The following is a 19,272-nucleotide window of genomic DNA, read 5'->3' as shown; positions in this document are numbered from 1 at the left end:
ATTTCCATTTAGTGCGGGCACATTTCCATGTACATTTAGAACATACAAAAACAACAATAAAATAGCTACAGTCACAGGCTACGTGGCCAATTTACAAAACACCCAAAGTTAGCCACATGTAGGCAGCCCTCTGCATAATCAACATGTTTGAAGCAAACAAGGAGGAAATCATATTGTCAATGCAGTGACACCGTACTTGGGGGCTGGACCCGATGATGTGCAAGGTCCCTTCCAGCCCCGAGCAATATATGAATACCTGGAAAGTGATGGTCAGGACACTCCCAATAGGGATACAGTTTGGGTCAGCATATCCATTTTAACTGTGAATGGGCCAAAGCCAGGAAATTTGGTTTTGATCTTCCAAAATGGTTAGGGGGCGGTTGGATCCAGGGTTTCCAGACCCTTCCTGACAGCTGTGCAATGCCGCCATAGTTATTTCCCTTGTGGTTTGTTTTCTGTGGAAGTTGCGGTTGTTGTCAGCTATTGGGTTATGCCACCGTAGACCTTGCTGGTGTGAATTCAAACATCTTCATGGGCACATCTCCCCTAGCCATCACCTGTCTCCAGTTTAAATGGACCTAACATGGATAATTACTAATAAGAACTTGAGATGGGCCCGAGCCCAACCCTGGATCCAAAGACACCCAGACTTTGGAGGTGTTTGAAGTCTGAATGCCAGTCTCTGAGATGCCTGCAAGAGGTCTATGTTCCAGCTGTGTTGTAGGAAATGCAACACCACCTCAGGACAAGACAACTAACTATGCATGATAGACCATCTCTTAGGATGTATTCGCATCCCCTAAAAGGTAATAAAAAAGGTTCATTTACCAAGATGCCAGTGAGAGATGGGTCTAAATTTCTAAGGTTATGAAGGAATATAGGTCTAGAGATGCACAGAATTCTTGAGTTACATACAGGGTAATGGGTCCATTATTCATAACTGGTGTGGTTTCAGCTTCCTTGATGCTGAAGAATATCTTTAATGCACTTCTTGAACAGCATGGTTCTTGTAGTGAACTGTATGTGGTGAACCTTGCAGAGTCAAGGTCTGGAAAAAAACATCCATTTATAAGTAGGTCACATCTTGGCTGCCTCAAGGGCTGCTTGTTATCCAGCCTTTCCTTCTTCTGTAAGCGTCTCCCAAGGGCAGATAACCTCCTTTGCAGAGTCCTTGCTAACTCGGTGGCAGTCCTCCTCTTCTTCCTCAGAGTCTATTGGATAGATTCTGCTCTCCAAAGGAACATCCGTTTTTATCTGGAAGAAGCTGTGTTGCAAAATGAAAACTTGTCACGCGTAAGGTACTTTTTGAAGTGCTCTCCGAGACAGCGAATGCGCAGCATGGAGTTCGGCTTTGAGTCTTTCTATCACTCCAGCCCCAAAGCTCAAAGCAAAAAAAACTCAGAGGCACAAGCCCACACAGACAGTAAAGAAAGTGTGCGCACCAACCCCTTTGAAGAAGGAAAAAAAAAAATCTGCTGTGCAGCACTTCTCCAAACTCCTCAATCCCCAACCAGATGGGTTAAGAGGTCTTAAAACTTGTCACTCTGATTTTGCAATGTGGACTTATTTACTTACCCAGTAGCAAAGATGGACCAAGAGAGGTGATGGTCTGGATTACTTTTTGGCTAGAGGACAAACCAGAACTAGCCCTGCGGATTCAGAGAGGTGGAGCTTCCAAACCAAAATCTCCTGGCTCAGAAACTGTTTAATGATATTTTGGCTGCAAATGGTGGAACTTTTGCAATCATTTCCCAAGGTCCCAGCCACCTTGTTACCACTTTCTCGCTCATTAACTTGGGCCATATCTGAACCTGCTCTAGGGAAAGTCCCTTTCTAGTTTTGGAACCAAAGTGATACACAAGCATGTTTAGAAATTCAAGGCCACTCTACTCTGATATAAACTTATCATCTTTAGCTGTGGTATTTCATTCATACGAAAAACCAAAAAAAATCCAAAAAACCCCTCCCTCCCAAAAAACCCAACTATTGGTGCTGTATCTTTTCAGTAACGCTGCCCCTTCTTCTCCTGAATGGCTAAGTTGCTGATCAGCAAACGCATATAAAGTGCTGGCGCCAATACTCGAAGCCATCATTTGAAAAGGGGGGTGACTGAAAACAGATAGCACATAAAAGAAACAAGCTCACAATGTGTAATTTTCCATTAAATTACAACCCACCCCCCAAAAAACCCCCAAAGCCCAACCCTTTGTGGGCCTCTCTCTTGCTCCTTCTTGCCAGGAGATGCACAAGATCAGAGAGACCTGAATTTGAGGAGTTTGGAGCAAGGATTGTGTCTTCTAGGAAACATTCAGACTGTCTCCCTCACTCCCACCACTGCTGGATGCAAATCTCTAGGTCTCTCCCAGGTACTCAAAAGCCTCCATTCAGATGCAGGTTGTGAAACTGGAAAATGTTAACAGCTGCCCTCAACCACTGGCCTGGAGGAAGTTCATATTGCCTTCATTCAGGCAAAACAAAATGCTGATTACATGCCTGTTGTTTGCTGATAGCTGAAAGGGGGCCTATTGCCCAGAGCAAGACCCTCAAAGAGGCTAACGATGTTCAGCTGAGGAGGTTTCCTGGAGATGGACTGCACAGGCAGAAGCTGGGGCACAGAAATGGTTGGCAGCTCCGTCTGGGCAAGGGTGCAAGGCATCGGGAAGTGGAAGAGAAACAGCTGTGTGCATGGCTGGGAAGGGGCATGGACAGGACTGACCGGCGACACAGCTTGGAAACCATGAGCAAGGAAACAGCCGTGGTTCGTCGTTCCTACTGCATTGAGGACGACCGGACTGCACGTCCGTTGTTTGTAAGCGGAACAGAACGGAAGGCATCAAAGAAATACTCGAATCGTGCAATCGCTCTCTCCCCAAACTAGAAAGGCGCCAACTCTTGGCTAAGTGTGCAGGGCGAGGGCTCACAATCTTCCTGAGAAGTGGGAAATGCCAGCACCCCCTTTCCCAGAGGGGAAACTAAGGCACAGAGAGGACTCTCCATGGTCGCACTAGAATCACAGAGTCGAACCTCACGCTCCTAACCCCAGGCTAGTAGCCTGGCCACTACGGCATCCTTCCTGCGGAGCAAGAGGTGACCGGTGTCGTGGGCAGGAGGGAAGTTAAGACAAGGGCAAGGGGAGGAAAGGCTCACAGAGCTGCACGTGAATCAATCAAGCGCTGCCCAGCCCAGGCCGGAGGGCTCTGCTGGCATCACTGTGGCTCCAGAGGAGTCGTCCGAGGCCACGGTTAGCCCTTCCTCGCTTGCAGGGCTGGGCCGCGGCAGGACTTGAACTTGCAAGGAGTGGCGGACTGCTCCTCCCGTCTCCTGTCCAGTCCACCACAAGAACAGGCAAATCCATGAGCCATCAAAGCCCCTGTCGGCAGAGGGGAGCCCCCATGCATGTGTTTTGTATTTGCCACAGAGCGAGCCCCAGCCAAAGCCCCCGTCTTTGGGGTCAGGTCTGAGCCTAGCGCAGGTTGGGAAGGTCCCCAGCCACCCCCAGCGGCCCTGCTCCCCGGAGGCGCTGTCCCGGCACGACCCAAACCCACCCCACAGGGCTCTCACCTACCGGCTGTGGGGACGAGCGCTTCGGAGACGCCACGAGCCAGGCACCGAGGGGACACAATAGCCAAAACGGACTGAAACAAGGGCTGAGAGCGAGAGCCCCACACGCAGGAGAGGCACAAACCTCCCTTGCAGCGCTGGACCCCGGGGCACCATCCTCCCCGGAGCTCCGCCTCAGGTGCAAGGCTGAGGAGAAGGTGCTGGGCCCGCAGGTGCGGCTCGTTAATTAGCCCCCAGCCAGCGCAGCGGGGGGAGGGAGGGCTGCTCGCTGGGACCGTGCTCCTCTCCACTTATTTCGCTGTTATGTCGTGGGGGTGGCTGGCTCTGGCGCGCTCACACCTGGCGCCTGCCGCGTCCCCCGGACCGGACAGAGGAAGCCAGGTGTTTTGTGCACCGGGGGAAGTGGCTGTCAGGCGGGGCTGGTTAATGCAGGCTGGGCTACCTGAGGAGAAGCAGGGGCATGGGGTTAGCACTGCCCAGGGGTTTTGTGTTAGTGGCATAGGTGAAAAATGGCCCCGGGAGCAACCCGGCTCTTCTCCACCATGGTCTCACTTGCGCTGGCTCCCCAGTGCCGGTGATGCTGATGCCTCCTTCAGCACCAGCCATTAGCCCCCGTCCCTGAAGGCCTGCCCTGGGGGGGGAGCTGGGGTGGCAGCCCCGGGTGCCTTCTTGGGAGCGGAGGGGTTCGGGAGAATAACCGGTCACCACCATTGCACAAATCGAAGGCATTCGCCACCTGCATGATTCCCTCCTCATCCGCTCGCTCCTTGTTCTGACCTCCCAAAACACCTGAAGGAAAAGCCGAGCTTTGCAACGTTTCAGGCATCTGGGCCAGAGATTTTTCACTGAGGTGGGGCAAACCCTTGAGGCAGCCCCTGTATCTACGGGCCCTGCGGGGAGGGGACACCTCTCATCGAGGGGCAAAAATCTCAAAATCCCGCAATGAATGTGACATGAAAGGAAGCCCTTCCTCGGGCAAAAGGCCCTGGCTTGCTGTCCTCCGCTAGCTGCCCTTGCTTAGACCTCTCGGGGCTTTTTCCTCACTCCCCTGTGAGAAGCAAAGCTCGCAGGTCTCACTTTACCCCCGTGCGGAGTATAGAGATGCGCGGGCTCGGAGCCACCCCTTGCGTACTCCAACCCTGCGACTGTTCGGCGCTTTCTCTGGCCGTCAGCGCAAGGTCAGAGCAGTCTCACGTACATCTATTTCTTACGGTCCTATATGATTCTGCAGAGTCGAGAGCTGCCATAACGCAGAGACACGTGGCTGCATCCCTGTCTGCCCTGCTCTGTGCAGGGGGTGCTCTTGGAGACATTGCTGCTCCATCATTTCAGCACCGAGAAGGATAACGGCACGAGGGGCCCAGCGCCAGCGTGCAGAGACCAGCATTGGAGGGTCCCACCCAGGCTGCCCGTCTGCCCAGAGGAGAGCGTTAGGGGGCACGGTGCAGGGATACTTACTTGGTCACTCGCTTGGAGGTCTGCTGCAGTTGCTGTTCCAGGTCATCCAGGGGCTGGACCTTCCCGTGAGGCACTGCCGGGCACTTTGGTGAGAGAGTCGCAAACACCGGCGAGTTTAAACATCCCCGTTTCAACAACCTGCTGAAGGACAAGCTCATCCGGGATTTGGGAGGCACCTTGGTGTCCACGTGCCCAGGTACCTGGCTATTGCAAGGGCCCGATTCAGAGTCTGTGGAGATCTCGGTGCTCTCAGTGATGGAAGGAAAGTGGCTCGAGTTGGACCCGCTGGTTTCCCACTTCATTTCCAAGCCAGGGGCACTTTCTAGAGCTACGCTAATGGGTGAGGGGCAGACAGCACTGTTTGGCAGAGCGACGTGTCCGGGGGACTGGAGAGGAAGGTTAGTTGGGATGAGGCAGGAGGGGGATGGATTTGATGGTGACGGAGGAGCACAGGTACCGGTGTACACAGCCAGGTGAGGGACTGGAGCAGTGAACTGACACAACTGCAGGGAAGAAAAGGAGACACTTTAGATCAGGAAAAGCAGCCGGTGAGTCACAGGACACAAACCCCTGAGACTCTGACTCCTCTGTCTGGCTGCCAACTGGAAATAATCCCCTCCGAGACTGGAAGCCCTTTGGTCTGTATAATGTACTGGTGCTTGTAAGTGATAGAAATGAGAAGAGTGCAAGAACCTAGCTAGCTAGGTAGGTAGATTGTGTTTGTGAGTGACGCTGTGATATTGCCCTCTACAGACTAGCCCCAAGACAGGATAAAGGCTCTAGTATGAACTCGCTCAACTTCAGAGGCTCGCGTCCTCAGGTCTAAAAGACCTGGCCTCCCTGTATGTGATGTATATAGTATTGTGGGTGTTGTTGGATGAATTGCAGCAGGGACATGCTATCCGTCTGGCACTGATTCACCCCTATGCTTGTTTACTATGTCATATAAATGAGGATGAATATTAAGAGCTATCCAGTAAGCAAATGCTTGGATAGCAAAACAGGTTTATGGCTTGCAGCTGGTGCTCTGGTCAGGGGGATGAATATTTAGGCTACAATTTTCCAACATAGGAGGGAAAGGAGGTGGCCTGTAAGGGAAAAGTAACTGTCTGACATGGGGACTAAACCATGCATTGCTCATCTAAACTGATCTCCTCTGGTCTAACAGCAGCTAACTGGTCTCTCAACCAGGCAGCACGTAGGACTCGGCTCCATAAAGTCCCCCCGCCTGAGCAGCAGGTTGCCAGTGAGAGAATCTGTGATGTCTTTGGGGCACAAAGCAAAAATACAGGCAGTAAAAAAAAACGTGGAGAGAAAGGTAAAAAGTGGGAGAAATAACCCAGAAAAAAGGAGAGAGGAGGAGAAAGAACAGGACAAAGAGAAGATGACAGCAGCTAGGTCAAACTACTGCAGTCCCCACATGGCAGAGGCTAGATCCTACTGCCTTGGGAACGTAAGGGCTCACATCCCTGCAAGACATGGGCTTGAACTCAGTACAAAGGGCCCCAGGACCCTGGGTCCAGTTGGCCCAGGATCTGAACTTGCATTTGAAGGCCATCAGTAACAATCTGAGCAAATATCGCCCTAGGAGCACTGCAAGCTGGGAGCAATCCAGCCCCAGACTTTGAAATGTGAGCTCCTCGGTAAGAAGACAGGTCCCAGTTGCAGAGATCAGATCTGCAAATGGGTCTGATGGCTCCAAAGTGCGTTTGCCTGGAGACCTGTCTCTCAGAGTCAGCTGTGGGGCCGAAGCTCTCTTTTCATCCTGAGATCACGAAGCCTTTTGTGCAGGATGCAGGGGGAGACCTTCATCTTCTCTTCAGGCAAAAATGGAGCACAGAAGAGACTTGTCCAGGAGAGAGCCCTGGTCTCCAGCAGATTCGTATCCTGCCTCCCGTAGGAGTAGAGATGGCTGCAATACTGTTCAAGCAGGTGTCACCGACTGTGTCTCCTGGTCAGCCGGTTCTTGCAGCGCAGGACAGTTGCCAGCTTTTCTTCACTACAAAACTGTATTATTCTCTTTTCTCCAGGGATACAACAGCGTTCTCTTCAGAGGATCTGGGCACCGGGGAAAGGACAGTGCCTTCCTCACTGCCCCGCTTCAGAGACAGAGGCAAGAGGCGGATATGTGATTTTGTTCTGGCTGGTTGCCTGTGCTGGGCTCCTCAACTCCTCAACAATAACAACTACATCTTATCATCATATATATCTATATATACATAGATCTAGCTATGTGTGTGTGTGTGTATACACACACACACATACACACATACAAGCTATATATATATATAGCCTCTATATATATATATGTGTATATATATATATACACACACACACATACATACATATATATATATATATATATATAGTGGTGTGTATACACACACACACACATGCATATATATAGTGATATATATATATATATATATATATAGCTTGATCTTTCTACATATGATAACGTAGTTGTAGCTAGATCTAGTTATATATATAGATCTATATAGATCTACAGATCTCTATATTGAGATCTATATCTCTATATATATGATAACATGTAGTTCCTATTGTGTGTGTATGAATATATATGTACACACACACACACACATACATACACATACACACATACATACCCCTACAAGAGGGAAGACTGAGAAAGAAAGAAAAAAAAATAGAGAACAAACCTCCTGGAAGAACAAAGGAAAAAGGAGCTTGGGAACAAGAGGAAAATATCAAATCCCTGACAAATACTGCAGCCACCCTGACAACAACGCAACATTTTTCACAAGAGGCGAAGATGAGAGGGATTCTGCTCTCTGCCTTCCTGGCTGGGGTGGTGCTCGGTGCTCGGAGGACTTTCTGACAAGCAGAAGTCACCTTCATGACCTCTCCCGTGTATCTCAGTGACATTTTGGAAAACTTGCTTCTTGTCCCCAACAACTCTCCCTCATACTTCCATCCTCCCTGGTCCTTCACATTGGCCTTAAAGGTCTCAGGTCTCCAAGGAAATGGGTGATGGTTGATGCAGCCACCTGTAAGTACAGCTGGAACTGCAGAGAACAACCTGACACTTCTTCTGTCTAGTGTGTGGACAACACCCAGGCAGGAATGAGAGAATAGACGGGGAACTCATTTCATGTCAGAGGCCAGGGCCAAGCATGGCAGGAGGGAAGGAGCTGATACTGTCAGTGGGAACAGGGAGTTCAGTAAGTGTCAGAGACCTACCTCCACGAGTGAGCAGGAAGAAGCAGTAAAGTACACAGACAGACAGAGGAGCTATCGGTATCAGCCCACCTTTGGGAAATCACTACTTCCCTGAAAGCCTGCACATCTCCAGCATAGCTGCAACCTAGACAGAATTAGTTTACCTTTAAGCACATCCACAGGTTGGTCATAAGCAGGATCAGGAGGATAGCTGGGTCCTAATTCATCATCCATTTGTTATCAGTGGAAGAATTTCTATTGATTTCAGTGAATGCTGGATTTAGCTTGGGCAGATCACTGCAAAGGATTCAACTTGCCGATTTTGTTACAGAGGTTAGTTGTAATCTAGGAGTCTTGGACAACTATAACGCCTTGTTGTTAAAGCATATAGTGAGGCTGGGACCTTGATTTTGGTAATGGGTGGCATAGCCAGGCTAAAATCTGACTTGAGCATACAGATGTGATGACTGCTCAACAGACTGAGGACAGAACCAGGGACTCCAGGTCTACAAACACGCACGGCTACATCTTAAGCTAAAGAATTAGGCTTTTTCAGCTGGGCCCCTACCAGACTCACATCCTCCACAGATTGAGCACAGCAGGAAACCTATAGCACATGCTCATCAGAAGGTGACACAGGCTCGTGAAGATAACTGGCCTATGGTTTTATCTTAGAGTACACCTCTTAGGTTTCCCCCAAAACTTCCAAATGAATCTGTGCCAGCAGAAATAAAGATAAGCTCAACATTTAAACAAAAATATTAAAGGTAATGGCCCCGACTCCCAACAAAATACATGCATGGCAAAGAGACAATGCAATGAAGGACAAACACTCTGCTCTTTTTCACTTTCTACATTCATTTTTATTAGACAGGTGAGCAGAAGCAAGGAACGCATGGGGATGATGGCAGAGAAATAAAACCAAGCAGCGCTCTGAAATCCAACACGAACAATTAATTTCTGGACTAATATGATATAAACTCCAATTTACATTTAATATCCAGTGATAGTAGCCAAGAGAAGCAATGTCTATGCAAGGGTGGGGACTATGCCGAATGTGGGAAAAACAACTGATGGAGATGAGAAATAAAATCATATCAAGAAACCAAATAAACATTGCAGCAGGTAGATTTCTTGGACCCTGCGTCACTGCTGCTGTTTGTACCACAGCGGTCCCCTCCGGGAGACAGGAAATCTCCCATGTTCCCTGGTCTCATTTAGCTTTTGGGAGATTCAAATAGCCTTCGACCAAGCCTGCCAAGTGCTAAGCACCCTCAATAACCATTTAAGTTAAAGGCTGCTGACCATGCTCAGCACCTTACAGAACCGATCCTTCCAAGCATAACCCGACTTTGAGGATTTACAGCCTCATCCTGCTCCTATCGAGCTTCATCCCTGCCGAAGGCAACAGGCGCTTTGGCATTAACATCTTTAGGTGCCGGAGCAGGGCCTTGGCTGGCAGGCCTTGAAATCAGAGTAGAGACCACGTTACTTATTTTGCTTCAGCTCCTCTAGGCAAGATGAACAGCCGCTGACACCGGTCGTGAACACCTCAAGCACTGCAATGAGGTATCAGAAGAGGAGCTCTTCTCATTCTTCAGTGACACCAAAAGGTTCCCAGGAACCACCAGACTGGGTGAAAGCACCCTGTATCCTGCCCAGTTGCTTCGAAGGTGGGCACAAAATATGACTGAGGAGGCAGTTAGGGAATAATCAACCTGTCCCCTGTTAGTTACAGGCTGGTTCATGACCTGAGACACGAGGGTTTATAGCCCGTCTACAGATCTTGCGGGGTTTTCTTATTCTAATGCTGGATGTTCCTGTGAAAGCCCACATCAGTTCTCTGCCTATTTCTAAACTGTCTGCAACATATTGAACTACAGCTTGCTCTGATATGCACGGTCTATATATATTCACCTAGGTCTGGCATCACAGGACGGGATGCTATGGGCTCGGACCCCAATCCGGGGGCTGCAGTAGTGTGGTATTATAAAGTGCGAGTGGAACCTGGTACTATTTGCACGCTTGTACGAGGGGTTTGAAAAGAGCCAAGTGCACATCCACAGGACTTGGGTTCCTCTTTCTTGGGCTCCTTTAAAAATCCCAGCCTAGCCTTTTCTCATATGGTTTCAAAGGTAATGCACTCTGCCTCCAAGGACAGGGTTCATTAGGCTGGTTTAGCACTTGAGTGCCTAGGGAGCTGCAGCTCAGTGGGATCAATGGATGTGAGAACAGTAAAGACATGCCTTTGGCCCCCTTTAGGCCCGGTATGTTAGGACCCGTTTTCACCTTGCAGATATAAAGCCCCAGATGGAATGAAGGTGACTGGGGACCACCATTCCCATCATCTTGTACCTTGAGAAAGCACCTCAAGGTATAGCCCAAAGCAATAAACTACCAGGAGCACTGGATATCGGTGCCTAACTTCTCGCCCTCATGTCCCCCTGTGGACTGCCGCACGGCACCTCCTGTGTCTCTGCTGTGCACCTCCAAGGGGGTTTCCTGGCCGGCTGGGGCCAGGCGGGGCTGCAGCACGATGCTCCAAAGGAACGGTAGTCGAACCTGTGATTTCGTTTTGCTCTCCCTGCCACTGCGACGCTGGGAGCTGGACCATGCCGGCTCCCAGCCAGTTGTGTGGCTGTACAATGGCTGCAGCTGGCATGGCTCCATCCCCCATGGCGGGAACTCATGCCCCGATGAAGAAAAGCAAATCCATTTCTGCAGTTCTTTATGCATCCTCCACCCTGTTCTCAGTTACCTCCTGGTCTGACTGCTTCTCACTTCCAGCGAGGGTGATGGATGAGCAAGACCGAAAGGGTTCAAGCTCAGCCTCTGTCCGTTTCCCATCCTCCCATAAATTCTTCCACCTTGCCCTGGCCAGGGCTTTCCATGAACCTCATCACATCCCACTGACCATCCAGCCCCAGGGGCTTCCTAACAGGCCTCAAGGAAGTGGGTAGTTGAGATTTTAACTCCCCCTCCTGCTCCTCTCTGTGTCCCCAGGGGGAAAAAGGAAAGTGAGACTATGCTATTTTACAAGAAGTTGAAATCAGTAACGATGTTTCCCAAACACGGCGGCTTCTACACCACTGGGCTACAAGCCAGATAATGCCTGGAAACTACCACTCGCTCTTGTAGAGCAACAGGAAATAGCAGAGCAGGAAAAAGACAAGACAAATGTGAGTCAGGGCTAGATAAAGGAAACCTGCAGCCCTGGCTATCTCTCTCAGACCCACACACCTGCTCTCACGAGGCCTGGGCAGAACTCATCACATGAATGTGTGACAGAGGGACAAGGACTGACCCCCTTCATGGGCTGTGGGCCCCAAGCTGTCTGCAGGATTGGGAGGTCCAGCTGCCATTACAGGGAACAGGGAATGCAAACCACCTGGTGCCTTTTAAAAGGCTTAATCTTATTGCTTTGGCTAGAAACTTCCCTCCTCCTGCAGCCAAGCACAACTGCAGCTCCCAAGCACAGACGCTGCCGTCTCCTGTGGCTGCAGGGTGCTAGGTGCTTGACGAGGGGCTCTGGCAGACGGACCAGAGCTGTACCCCCTGGAAGGGAGGAGCAGCGCACCTGTGCTCCCAGTTCAGACCTGTCCCTGACTCACAGCTCAGGCTAGAAGTCCCCCTTGAACCTCTCGGAGCAGGGTGGGAAGAGGCACCTCTGCCTCGTGCACTGGCACACATTTTCCAATGCATGGCTGGAGCAATGCCAGAGGCTTAGAGATGCAGCCAGACCTGGGGCAGGTTGGAGCAACCGAACAATACTGCAGCCCTGCGCATCGGGGTGCACGGGGGGAGCAATCATGGAGCATGGGCCCTGCCACGTGATGCATGATGCACGCAGCCAGCTCCCTCACTCCAGCAGCACTTTCATGCCTAACATGCCTGAAAAGTGACATCGGCTGCTACGGGTGCCATGGCAACGGGGAGAAAGGGGTCTGGAAAGGTAAAGCAGCACTGACACCTTCAGGTAGGGGAGAGGAAGCTCAGCCCTGGGCTCGCCTTGTCTTTTCCCTGCATCCTGCCCTAAAAGATCTGGAACCTACTTAACAGGCTGCTTCTGTGTGAGCTGGTTCCTACGATCCAGCTTGCTCATAACCTGGGTGATGTCCATGGCGGTGGCTGCTTCTCTGGCTTTGGCCTCTTCCTCCAGCTGCCTCAGGATGACCGGGCTGGGGCTGGAGCGGAGCTGACGGCGTGTGAATGAGAAATTGGAGCTGAGGAGAGAGAGAGAGAGAGAGAGAGAGAGAAGCAGGGAGTTACAGGGGCGGTAGGAGACAAGCTTGAGGAGAACAGAGCCCATCGCCAAAACCTTTTCCGAGCCCCAGGTAACCTGCTTGGTGCAGAGGATTTGTCTGTCTGCTTTGCTCAGAGGAAATATGCTCAGGGTGCTTGCTGCAGACATTTCGGTGCAACCTGACCCAAGCCCCTTCCTGCACAGCAACTCCCCTGAGCTCTGTCAGAGGCCACACGGGACCCCAACCCCAGGCCTTGATCTGTGCCTGGGAGTGACCTTCTGCCTGAGACCTGGCTCGCTGAGCCCAGTGTGGCTCACCTACAGGATATGCTGAGCAGGGGTTTCCCATTACTGTGTCCTCCCACCCCGTTTTCACACCTCCCCAGGAGTTCATGGTCAAAAATATATCATGCAGCCTGGTCGTGAGAGCATGCAGGATCACCTACATTCACAAAAGTGACTTGGCTGGGAAAAGGAATCAGAACTCATGGTAGAAGTGATATCTTTTATTAGAGCAAGTAGATTTTTGCACAAAAAAATTCTTTAATTGCAAACTTTCAGGCACAAAAAATGGTCTGGGAAAGGCTTCTCTGTGGCAAAGGCAGCCCAGAGATGTCAAAGAAGTGGGCCCAGGTTGGATTTCACCTGCAAGCTTGAATTTCAGGTGTTATGAATTGTGTTGGGACCACTTAGCACACTTCTCATCCAGGACGGCCCCACTCTGCCACCCTCCCTCACTGCGAGTTTGCACTTTACTTTGGGCATTGTCCCAAGGAAATACGCGGAGACATTTGCACACTGCAATGACTAAGTGGAAGAATCTTTTCTTTAAACTAAATAACCCCCAAAAAGCCTCTAATCATTTTATTGGTCTCCACTGAACTCTTTCCAATCCATCCACATGTTTCTTGAAGTATGGAAGAGCCTACCCAATGTAGGCAAAATGGTTGTATAATGGCAGGACGCCCCTTTGCCTGTCTCACTTAAAATGTTGGTGTTGAATCTAAATTCACTGCCGTGAATTGTGCAATGAAATGAAGCACGAGAATCACAGACGCCTCTGGCTCTTCACGTCAGCCCCGCTCCAACAATAACCGCCCCGTTACACTTCATTCCACCTTGTGCCCAGGATACATATTTGTTTTTGCTCCTAGATCAAGCAACACAGTCATTCACTGAGCAGCAGGCACATGTGCCGAATCCCCCGCACATCCAGATGGCCCCCAGGTAGAGCAGAAATACCAATTAGAGAAACAGCCCTGTTCAATTAAATCCCTGAGGCTATGCATGAGGTGTGCATGCAGTGCCTGGCACAGCGACTGCTAGCACATGACCAGGCAGCACCGAGGCTGAGAATCTAAGATGTCATAGACATTAGGGCTGCAAGGGACCTTGCAAGATCATCGGGTCCAGCCCTGTGCCCAAAGGGCAGGCAGTCAGTAGTGGACAAATGATCCCAGCAAGATAGGCATCCAAGTGTTTCAAGATGAAACGCAGGGAGGCTGCTTGGCACCATTCAGCCAAGGGTCTCAAAGGCACTTCCAAATGGTGCTTGTCTGGGATTGTACCCAACCTCTGAGACAGGGGATAAAACACCTGCCTTACAAGGGGATACAATGAGAGAGAAAATATGGCCCTGATATGTAACCGGGTCTTGTACCTCTAAGTGCTGTGCTGATCGGGAAAAGACAAATGCAGAATTTGGTGGCTTATGGAAACCTGCGTATTTTAAGAGATAAACGAGGCCAGTGAGATTGGGCCAGAGACATGCAACTCAGCTGCCAAGTGGACAGCAGCAGAAAGGCATCTTTGTTCTGGGTCCTAGAGATGAGACTGCCAGCAACAAAAGACCCCTTCCATGACAGTGGTCAGTACCTAGCTAATATTGGGCCCAAGCTTGTTCTCAAGGGGAGCTTGGTGGGATCAGCAGGGGCTCATACGTCCTAAACACTGAGCCTGTGCCCTGAGCAGATGGAGATAACTGGAGAGATTGCTTTTTTTAAAAAAGCATTCCTCCTTGGCCTCACCCTGCCACTTTGGGTGTTTGACTTCAATAGCAACAATTACTCTCATGCTGCTGGCTGCACCCCGCTCCCCACAAGCTTTATCTTACAGCAGCCTGAGCGGACCTAGAGCCACCTCCTTCTACGCTGTTGGTGAGACATGCTGTGCCGGGATAGCCCTCCCTGGCAGTTCAAGCAACAGCTTTGATGTCCTCGATGACACACTCTCCACTTCCTTTGCTCTTTCCACGATGGAACCGTGATCAGCCACAATGGAAACACATATAAAACAATCAGCCTTTGATGTGAGGCACTAGCCTGTTTTCCTGTCAGCGTACCCGAGATGTCGTCTGAAGTGTGAATGTTACATCCCTCCAGCAGCTATGTGAAAACATGAATGCATTTGCCAGGGTTACAAGCAACCTCTCCAGATCTGCAGCCTGGAAGTGTCTGACAAATACAGCTGTGGCAGTCACAGAGTGGCCACATCTGCCCCTGGGGGGAAACAGCCTGCCTGATTATTAGTGACTTGTATTACAGCTGCACCTACGAACCCCTCGTGGACCAGAAAGCTGCTGCACAGCAAGGGATGTGAGCAACCAGGAGGTGCCACCACTGTAGAGGAGACAGGAGATGCTGCCAGGGTGTCAAACTTTGCTTAAGACTAGGGGAGCCTGGGATCCATCTTTTCTCCTCGGTGACACTGAGAAAACCTTGTGCCTTGTGGCATCAGGAAGGACCTGGTCCAAGACCACTGAAGTTGGTAGGAATGTTTCCCTGGGTTTCACTGGGCTTTGGTGCAGGGCTCAGAGAGTGCAGGAGGCAAAGCTCCTCCATACTTGCTGAGTGGAGGCACTCTCTGTTTCAGAGGGCAATCGTTGTCTTTCCGGCTCGACACTGCAACTGCATTGGACTGAGGTGTCTCCGAAGGCCCTGAAAACTTCTGCCAGCTGATCTGAGATCATAAAATATGCAAAGGATCTCCAGAGTTCATCTAGTGCACCCTCCTGCCTAAGGCAGGATCATCCCTATCCAAATCCATTCTTTAACCTCTTAGCAAATCTACACAGTCAACCCTGACACAACCACAAGACATAAACACCCCAACCCGACACAGGTAAAGCAGGGGAGGGGGCAGAGCAGCCAACATCCAGCTGCTGCAAAGATTATTAAAATAGTTTCAAAAGATCCAAGGAAGAGGGCCATGACCCCTGCTGCAAAGGAAAGCAGAAACCCCCAGTTTGAACCAAGCTAACCATGGGGTAAAATTCCTTCTTGCCCCCCAAAATGGTGAGCGGTTTGACCCTGAACGGAGGGGCAAGACTCTTCAATCAGGAACCTCTGGGTTTTAGTCCCAGCAGGAGCATTGGCACAGCCCAGTGCAATGGCTGAACCTGATCTGCAAAGTCACACAGAGCTGGACTCCCAGCGTCCTCGACCTCTTGTCAGCCTTTGCAGCGATACCAGGGAGCATCAGATGCTACTTGTCTGGCATTTCTTGGTGTCAGCATCTGCTTCAGCACTGGGCTAGGGAAAGGACAGTTGTTCTGTAAGCACTTGGTGGGATGTGGGCAAGACCATGTTAGCCCTGGGCAAGATCTCCCTTTCTTGGTGTGCGGCGCCCTTCTGGGAAAGCAAAGGGGCAGATCAGGGATCACAGCCTTCCCAAGCACATGCCGTAAACAAAAAGGATTGCTGCTACCAACTAAGCTCTGATTGCACATGAGCCCTTTCCAAAGGGCTCCCAAAGAAGCAAGGTAATCAGCCTCTAAGCAAGGCTTCTTCTCTGTGAAAAGTCCGCTTTAATTAAGCAAATATCTAAATCACAGTAATTTTGCTGCGACTCAGGCACTTTGCCTCTTTGGTAAAACAGAAAGCACATAACCCACAATTACACCCCATTACACTTGCCTTTTTCTGACTGTCTGCTGTGGCACAATGGCCTTGTCCAACATCTCCTTGTAGGTCGGAGACTTTAAATAGCGACCGTAAGAGTCCTACTGGGGGGAAAAAGGGAAACTGGTAGTTATGGATTGCAAACACCCTAATTAAAATCATCTCCAAGTACAGCTGCTCAGGAGCCAGTGAGGCTGGGAAATGGATAATCTCGCCCAGCAGCCCAAGAGAATTCACTTGTATCTTGCAGGCAAATACATTTATTAAAACCAGTGGCCTTTCATCTTGTGGTAGACTTCCCAAGGCAGAAATCAGAACAAAAGGGGTTTGATGAGTTTCACTCAGGACTGAAGAGTCTCCCTGTTATGACAGTATGAAGTCATTTAGACTACAAGAGTCAACGCTGGGCCATTGCCTTTGTTGGTGCAAATCAGCAGAGTTCTGTTGACTTCGGTGCTATTTTATTGTACCTGCAGATTTGGCTCACATGCCCCTTTTTCCTGAGTGGGCTGTCTAGATCTGAAGGGAGGGGTTTCAGCTAGTGCTTTTTTTTTTAAACTCCTATAGCCCTAGGAAACCTATTATCCTCCATGCATTAACTATATCTGTCTGGGAGCTGACACGGTTCCTCAGCTTATTTTCAAGATACAGTGCCAAGTTCTTGGTACAAGGGTCACACATTGCATCTGATACTCTACACAATTATTGGTGAAACACAGCAGGGCTACACTGTGTGCCCCATCCTGTGCTGACCTGCTGAGAGAGACAGAATGAAATAAAAGATGGCACTTTAAAGGATATCACAGCTAGAAAAAACAAGAACGATAACCAGCGCGTGACATTTCAAAGTGCTGCACAAGCTGGTTACGTAAGTCCCATAACAGGTCTGAGAGGTAAAAGAGGACTATCCTTTCCATTTTACAGAAGGGAACAGAGCCATGGAAATGTCAAGTGATTTGCCCAGGGCCACAAAGTGGGTCAGTGGCAGAGGCAGGATTTGAATTCAGGACACCCTCACTCAGAACCTAAAGTTCGGCTCTCTCCCTGGAGCCCAACAACCTCCCAAATGCACTTGCTTAAACCAGTTCCTTCTTTATGTGAGTCTGCAGGTTATTTTCGGTCAAACAGAGGTCACTTGGGAGCCAGAAAAGGCAGCACATAAACATGTCCAGGCACAGGTAATCCCTACTGGCTCGTAAACAAATGACAAACCTTTTTCATCAGCATATAAATATGAGTCTGAGCCGCATCCAAAACATAGCGATGAGGGTGCTTGAGACCTTTGACCGTGATGCCCATGGTTGTGCCGTCAATGTTAATCCAGCGCCTCGCTCCTGGAGCCAGGAAGAGCCTGAAATCAGAAAGAGGCAGTCACTACTGGTGTTAATGAGCAGAGAACTCATGCAGTCCAACCCCCGGTGCTCACAGGCAAATCCTGTGCCTTAGTATCATAATAAAGAGTCACGATAATATTTTGTGACCTGGTCGAAAGCCCATTTAAGCCCACATGAGATATCCCACTGACTCTGGCTTCTCTGGGACGTTTCTCATCCACAGCTTGCAAAGCAGGTCACAAGTGTTAACGAACTAAACCTTGCTAAATGGCAGCAATGTATGGATGGTCTCGTCACCCTTCTCGAGGCAGAATATGAGAATGGACGGTATAGACTGAATCCAGGGCAGAACCCAGGTCTTTTGGCCCCAACTCTTGTGCTTGCATTGACAAGGCTGGCCCTCTTCCTTATATCAACCCCATGACCTGAGTGAGGAAGAAAGTTTTACAGCACATTTGTTCTTTCATCTAAAGGAGATTCCTTCGCCAGCGGGACGATAACACATCTGTGCCCTGTGACCGCTCACACAGAAAGTCCTCAGCAATGCAGTATTTATAGGGGATGGCAAATGCATGTCAAGGATGTCATAAGTCTCAGGGAGGTGTTAGGAAACCGCTGTATCTAAATGCTCACTTGTAGATCTCTTCTGCTTTTTCTTTGACCTTGGACTGGTCTCCGTACTTCAGATCCTCACAGGCTTCCCAGAAACTCAGATTCTCTCCTGTATCATGAGGAATTAGTGACAAGGAAGGGAGAGGGACAAAGATGAAGGTGGAGTAAAATCAGAATCACTTCAGTTAGTTCCTCAATTGAATTCACTTGATTCAAAATCTGCTGGCTGCCTCCTAGGAACTCTCCAGATGCCCTGAAGTATTTAAAGGGAGGCCTGCAAAGCCCAGGCCAGCTGCTGGCCCTTGGCACAGGGATGAATTTCACCCTCAGTGCATGACATGTCCACTTTGTTCTAGCAGGAGCTGTGTGCATGCTGGGGAGAGAACGGTCCCCTCGCACAGCGGCTCTTTGTGCTTGTATTTGTGTCCCGCGCCACTAGATGGTGATGCATGCACTGACTCCACATCCCAGCTCCCCAAACAGCAGTCATTTCTCTTGGGTTTACCTCCTTTCTGCTTGTGTCTTAGATCCCCGTCATATACAGCCCTAATATAAAGCAATGCTACTACAAGTGTCCCCATATACAGCCCTAATATAAAGCAATGCTACTGCAAGTTTCCTGCCTCATCTGCTCCCATTGCAAAGCTACGCTGCCAGATGTTCAGGAGGGCAAGGGTAGAGACTGACACGTAGACTCACCGCTGAATTCTTTCTTTAGGAACAGCTGGAAGTTCTGCCGGCCTTTTGGATCCCTTATCAGCTCACTAAAATTAATGGCCCATCGCTCCACGCGCATCTTGGTGGGGATTTCCACACTGCAAAGGTTTCAACACAAACAGCCCTGTGGGATTCATGTCACCCATTTAATTGACCTATTAATTGAAAGCAGGACGCCCTTCACTGGAGCGCCAAGAGATTTTCCCAGCCCTGTGTGTTTTCCGGTAAGCTGTAACGAGCTCCCAAGGTC

General features: G+C 49.9%; 1 protein-coding gene across 3 annotated transcripts in view; it reads right to left on the bottom strand.

The window, feature by feature from the left end:
* Positions 1-1,107: 1,107 nt before the first annotated feature.
* RGS9 (regulator of G protein signaling 9) overlaps positions 1,108-19,272 on the bottom strand; it is a 55,216-nt gene continuing 37,051 nt past the window's right edge. The window contains exons 13-19 of one of the 3 annotated variants that reach the window (XM_025196324.1): positions 19,005-19,120; positions 18,327-18,414; positions 17,572-17,710; positions 16,375-16,460; positions 12,323-12,440; positions 5,020-5,522; positions 1,108-1,264 (exon numbers count right to left, since the gene is read on the bottom strand). In XM_025196324.1, coding sequence (XP_025052109.1) covers positions 1,108-1,264; positions 5,020-5,522; positions 12,323-12,440; positions 16,375-16,460; positions 17,572-17,710; positions 18,327-18,414; positions 19,005-19,120 — 1,207 coding nt within the window. Of the gene's footprint in view, positions 1,265-5,019; positions 5,523-8,947; positions 12,441-16,374; positions 16,464-17,571; positions 17,711-18,326; positions 18,415-19,004; positions 19,121-19,272 lie in introns of those variants that run through there. The other 2 variants (XM_025196325.1, XM_025196326.1) reach the window with 2 other exon arrangements.

The sequence above is a fragment of the Alligator sinensis genome, unplaced genomic scaffold (genome assembly GCF_000455745.1).
Source record: "Alligator sinensis unplaced genomic scaffold, ASM45574v1 scaffold282_2, whole genome shotgun sequence".
NCBI classification, from domain to species: domain Eukaryota; kingdom Metazoa; phylum Chordata; order Crocodylia; family Alligatoridae; genus Alligator; species Alligator sinensis.
This window is presented reverse-complemented; position numbering and strand designations above follow the sequence as displayed.